The sequence below is a fragment of the Camarhynchus parvulus genome, chromosome Z (assembly GCF_901933205.1).
Source record: "Camarhynchus parvulus chromosome Z, STF_HiC, whole genome shotgun sequence".
In the NCBI taxonomy this organism is placed as follows: Eukaryota; Metazoa; Chordata; class Aves; order Passeriformes; family Thraupidae; genus Camarhynchus; species Camarhynchus parvulus.
In genome coordinates, this window is record NC_044601.1 from 62,255,896 (window position 1) to 62,262,012 (window position 6,117).

The 6,117-nt window shown below is 52.7% G+C and overlaps 1 protein-coding gene across 1 annotated transcript; it reads right to left on the bottom strand.

The window, feature by feature from the left end:
• Positions 1-2,930: 2,930 nt before the first annotated feature.
• On the bottom strand, positions 2,931-5,020 carry LOC115915522 (myogenesis-regulating glycosidase-like). The gene is given in 2 exon segments (XM_030968992.1): positions 2,931-4,228; positions 4,231-5,020. Coding segments are annotated over 2 exon segments (2,088 nt in total).
• Positions 5,021-6,117: the final 1,097 nt, after the last annotated feature.

Here is a 6,117-nt window from a genome sequence, read left to right on the forward strand (position 1 = left end):
GCTTTGGTTTTGAGTTTGGTTTACATCCTCACAAAACCTGCTGCAGTGTGTAGACAGCGTGTCGGAGGCTCACCATGGACATGGGGACAGTGAGTGGGATCAGCTCCATACTGGGTCTCACTACATGGCAGTGCTTGAAAACACATCCACAGCTGGGCATTGCATGGGGAGGAGTGTTAATGGCAAAATCCAAACCCTAGAGGAGCTACAGCAAAAGCCCAGTTTGTTGCAAACTGGATTTCAAGGAGGTGCCTATGGATGATAGCAGAGCAGTGGCTGCTGGCCCAGGAGACCCGAGCTGTGAGCGTGTCCATGCCTGCCTGAAATCACAGCTTTGATTAAAAGTAAGAAAAAGCCAACAGGCAGGCAGAGCCCGAGGCTGGGGGTGACTGTGGTGAAAGGACAAACTGACAGCAGCAGAGCTCCTTTGGGCACATGGCCAGGCTGGTAGCCTCAGGAAAAAGCACAGCCTCCTCAATCCAGGCAGGAGCTGCCAGCCTGCAGATCACTTGTGCCAGGAGAGCCATGAAGATGGTTTGTGCTGACACAAAATCCCAGAGGCCAAGTAGAGAAAAACATATTTTTATTTGTTTGGGTTTTTTGTTTTGCCTGTAGGGTTGGGTGTTTTTCAGCTCAGCAGTCATCAAAGAGGGCAGTAAACTTCCCCTGCCAAAAAACAGGCAGCCTGTGGTGAGCCAGGTTCTGTAGGAGAGTCTCATGTCACCAGCACCTCCAGCAAAGAGCATGTGCACAGCACTGGGAGTGTAAAAAATCAACAATGACTGAAGCTTAGCAAGGCAAACAAGATGTCCCTCCAACAGCACACAGCCCCTGTGTGGCAGGGGCGTGGAGATGTGGCTGTGGTGCCACCTGCTCACAGGATGCCTCCAGCACCTGTCCCCTGTGGCTTCCTGTGGCGCAGCTGGGCAGCAGGGAAAGGCCCTGAGGGACAGAGTGGAAAGGGATGAGGGGGGCATTTTTGCAGCCATGGGACCAGGCATCCCATATCACCCCCAGGGTTTGCAGGAAGTCTCAGTGTTGCCTGTTTTTCTCCCCGTCAGCCTGGGGTGCAGGTGGGTGGCAGAGCTGTGTGCATGCAGAGCACATTGATCACAGGGGCAGAGGTACTGTATGAGGGTGATGGAGTCTGGCTCTCTCCTCTCTCAGCACTGCGGGCATGAGCTCTGCAGAAAACTTTTTTTTAGTGCAGGAACAACATCCAGAGGAATTTTGCAGGGCCGCCCTGGGACCCTCTGGTTCCCCCAAGACCAATGTGGGGAACCATTTGGAGCTTCGAAGCAGCAAATGTAGAAACACTTTCTCAGACTTGGAGAGATGCCTCATTGGAAACTACCATCCTGGCATGAGAGAAAGCCCATGGTAAGGATTCGGTGGTGTCCTGTTAACCCTGATCTCAACTGCCAGACTGAACATTGCTTTTCCTTTCACATCCCTGCATTAAGGCTGGTTTTCCCTCTCCACTGCCACACCAGCAATAGCATTACTGCAATTCCAGCTGCTTTCAGGGGCATTTAAAAGATGTTCTGGCTCACCCCACTTGGCACTGCTGTTGTGTCCATGCAGGGTCCTTGTGGCACAATGGACCTACTGATGGATAACAGGTTTGAGCCAGTTTTACATCTGCTTCCTCTGGGCACCAGACAAGCTCTCAACTGAGTACAATGTTCCCCAGACCCATTTTGTTTACTTTTTGTATGGAGCAGCCCGTGGGCATACCCCTAAAAAACAAAGCTTTCTCTTGCCCTGGGGCTACACACAGCTTCACCTCCCAGGTGCCCACTGGAAGTGTGCTGGAGCCAGCAAAGTGATCTGTCTCTCACTTTGGGAAGGCACACTGCAGCCCAGAGACCCTTGGGCTCTCTTAAACTGCTTAGTCGTGTCAACCTAAAATTTCTTTTTGCTTAAAAACAGCAGGAAACATTGGACCAAGAGTGGAAAGAGTTTCACAGCTAGCCTGGTTACCCCAAGCCTTCAGGAGCTGCTGAGACACCTTCATTCTGGAAAGATCACCTCTATTGGCCGAAGGATACAGAAGGATCCACCTGTCGTGGACTGGGATCTCCATTAACACAGGATGGGAAAACATCCTCAGTGGGGAAATTGAGGCAGCCTGGTACTCAGGCTGGTTTGTTAATTGTCTGAACCCTCTGAGGAGGCCATATTCTCTCCCGGCACCTGACAGATTACACCTTTGTCCTAAACATGGTTCTAAAACACACATGGAGCCTACTAAGTATAAACTTCTGCATTACTTGGTACTAGGATTTAATCTTGACTGCCATGAGATATCACCACATTTTATAGGTTTACCTGAATGCAGACCATGGACATGGTTCCCAGTAATTTATAAAAGGGGGAAAACAGCTGCCACAGCATTAGCAAGTGCTGTAGCTTTCTTGCTGCTCGGATAGCTCAGGCCATGGGAAATGCAAACTCCTAACTCCTGCAGCAGCTCCCATCTCATATGCAGGCTGCAAATTTGGTGCCTTCCTCTTCAGGATAACCACAGACTGCTTTCTTTAAAAAAAAAAGTACTTTGCTGCAGCTGCCTCTTTCACTAAGCACATGAAATTTTCAGTGTCCCAGGAGATCATCTGTGAAACTGGGTAACAAAGGAGACCATGTAATTGCCTTTAGACAGAAGAAGCGTGCATGGCAATTCTTGGTGGGAAAAGATTATGAGCAGAGACTGTTTCTGATCATTACACTTGTCACAATGCAGTAACAAAGACACCCATCCAATACATTTTAATAAATTATTGTAGAACAATTGCCACACAGAACAGAGATCTCAGTGTTTCCTTCAAATTGCACTCTGAAATATTGCTGCATTAAAAATAATGAAAATTCCCAGATTATTAAAGCCAGTAGTAAACTAATCACCAATTGCACAGCTGAAGAGGAGCCTGTTAGGAAACCCAGAGGAAATAGGCAACTTCGTCCAGGTCAACGGGATAGTCGGTGAGCAGCACCGGGGTCTTCTCAAACAGCTCCCCCTTGTAGCTGCGCCACTTGCCCGCTGGCAGGTAGACATCGCGCTCCTGCTTGCCCATCTCCAGCACAGGAGCCACCATCAGGGTGTCCCCAATGAGGAACTGGGAGTCGATGCGGTGAGTGGCCTCGTCGCGGGGCGAGATCCACCAGATGGGACGGATGATGGGGTCGCCCGTGTCAGTGACCTCCCCCGCCAGCTCCAGCAGCAGCGGGGCCACCAGGGACTCGTGGAGCTGCGTGAACTTCTGGGCGATCTCCACCACCTCCTTGTCGTAGAGCCAGGGCGGGATGGAGAACTGCATGGAGGGCATGAAGGCCGACAGCTCCAGCCAGCGCACGTACAGCTCCCGGTTGGGGATCTCCACTGCTCCCTCCGTCTTGTTGGGGAGGAAGTTTCCCCCAATCATATCTGGCAGTACAAATGGGTACCCCAGCATGCTGATGGTGAGGACGGTGGGGATGAGGGACTTGAGGCCGAGCTCATAGCCCCAGACAGAGTCGCGGTCAATGATGCGGAAGAAGCAGGAGATGTTCTGTGACTGGTAGCCCACGCGCACCTCGGCCAGCTCGTAGAAGGGGATGGCCATCTCTGTGTAGCGCCGGGACCAGATGCTGGGGTCCGACAGCGGGCGGAAGGTGCTGAACTGCTTGGGCAGGTAGCTGGTCTCGCCCGCGTCAAACTTGAAGGATGAGATGCCGTACTTGTGCCGCAGCTGGCGCAGGTGGCTCTGGAACCAGTCACGGGCTGCTGGGTTGGTGAAGTCCAGGATGGCCCCAATGCCGTTCCACCACTCCACCATGGCTGGCAGCCACCCCGAGGGCTCCTTGATGAACAGCTGACGCTCAATCCCCACACCAAAATTGGGTGAATCAATGTGTATAAAAGGATGAATCCACAGAGTGACCTTAAAGCCATCTTCCCTCAGCTTTGCAAACATCTCTGTTACGTTGGGGAACTTGACAGGATCAAAGTCAAAGTCTCCGTAGGCCTGGGTGTACATGTCATCGATCTCTATGTGGCTGCAGTTAAAATGGTACTTATTAATGTCTCTTGCAAAATTCAGAACTTTATCCTGGTTTATGTCTTTTTTGTAAAGGGCCCATGTGGACCATATGGGGTACCGGAAGGCGTTCTCAGCAGGGATCTTGGAGGGCTTGTTGAAGTACCTGCGCACCATGTACTTGTGGATGGAGGTGATGTCGGAGCCCACGAGACGCGGTAGCTGAGCTCGGGGAAGGGCTGCTGGCCCGGTGGGGGCTTGTAGGGCGAGTCCTTGTAGCGGGCCTGGAAGAAGAGGGCGCGCTCGGTGGCGTTGAAGCCCAGGTGGAAGGGCACGGAGTCGTTGATCTTGATGGCCGCCGCCTTGGAGGAGAGCCAGTAGCGCTCGAGGATGCCGCCAAAGCTGTCGCGGAAGGAGTAGACGTCGCTGGTCACGTAGGGCACGGGCTCCTGGTAGCCGGCCAGGCGGATGGGCCAGTGCTGGATGCTCATCTCCGAGCCCCCGTACCAGTGGGCGTCCTCCCAGAACATGGTGTGCTCCACGGCCGGGCCGGCCGCCAGCTCCTCCCAGCGCGACACGGTAGCACATCACCGGGTCCTTGGCTTCACCGTCTGGATGAAGAAGTTGAGCGGGCCCCGGCTCGAGCGCGAGCAGCTCAGGATCTCGCCCTCCTTGGAGCACGACTCCAGGTCCAGGCTGCCCGAGCGGAAGGCCAGCCGGAACACCACCTCGCCGTGCTGGTTGCGGATGACGAAGCCGTCCGCCCGCAGGTCCATCAGCTCCGTCTTGAGCCGCTCCGCCTTCCGCAGGGACACCGTGTAGTAGCACCAGGCCACCACTGCTGCAATGAACAGGATGAGGCCCAGCAGGATGGCACCCAGCATCGGCCTCAGCTCCTTGGAAGGCTTCACTGGGGTTACATTGTCAGTCAAGTGCCCTTCTTTGGCACCCTTCTTTGAAAAGTTTCCATGTTTTCCCAAGCGGTGCGTAATCCGAGTGTCCATTATCCCTTTGCAGCCTCAACACCTGGTTAGCAACTTTGCTGCTGAATTTTTTTACTCCAGCTGGTGATGAGAAAATCCAAGATGCTGCAGGAAGCTTTGTCACAATGTCCTTTCCAAAGCTTGGCTCCTCACACCTGCAATGGTTTTTCATAAAACAGAAAGTTATAAACACCAAAAAAACCCTATTAAATCCTGCTGAGGGCCGCAGCTCCCCTGCTGTCTCCGCAGCCCGGCCTCCCTGCCCTCTGGCTCTGGCTCACTTTGCTCTGCAGTGGCAGCCTGCTCAGTGGCAGCTGTGTTGAGCTTTTTTGGAGCATGTCTGTGCCAGGATTCCTATGACCCTCTCTTGGCTGCAGCCTCACTCTGTCCCACTGAACAAGGATGAAGGGATGAAAGTCAGACTAGAGCCTGGAGGAGAATGGGGCCAGGGCAAGGGGCTGGTGCCTGAACATACAAGCTGGACATAACAGGTTATCTGTGTTTACATTAATTATGAGCCCGGCTGGATTTCCTCTCTTGCCCACAACCTCCCTGCATTAAACACAGGCAGAGAAATGCTGTGCTGAAGTTTCCAGCCCCCACCTCCTGCTCCCACCACACTCCCAGGGATGCAGCTGGCAAAAGATGTTTTATCTCCCTATACTTTTCTCCTTCCCTGAACTGTATGGGGATGTGGGGGTGTGGGGATGTGTTTCTCTTTCCCTTCAACTGCCTGCCCTGCTACCTATTCCAAAGCCATCACCCCAGGAAAGCCACTCTGGCCCTTGCAGGGGAAAAAGGGAATCTTCCACTACTTCTCTGTCTCTGTTTTTTATTATCATTCAGTTCTCCTAATTTAGTACAACTCAGTAGCTGCTGGACTTCTGCCAGGCAAGATGCTATACTGCAGTGGAGCTGGAAGATGTTTTGGTACACAGTATGAGGATAGGTGTATTAAATTGAAGTTATTGCAAGACCAGGACTACATCAAAACCTTGTTTTGTTGAGAAATGCACAGAAAGTGACGTGTTCCAGCTGCATCAAGCATCACCAAGCCAGCTAATGCAGCACAGCTGAGTATCTACTCCCAACAAGAGCACAGGCAGGAGAAACTGAGG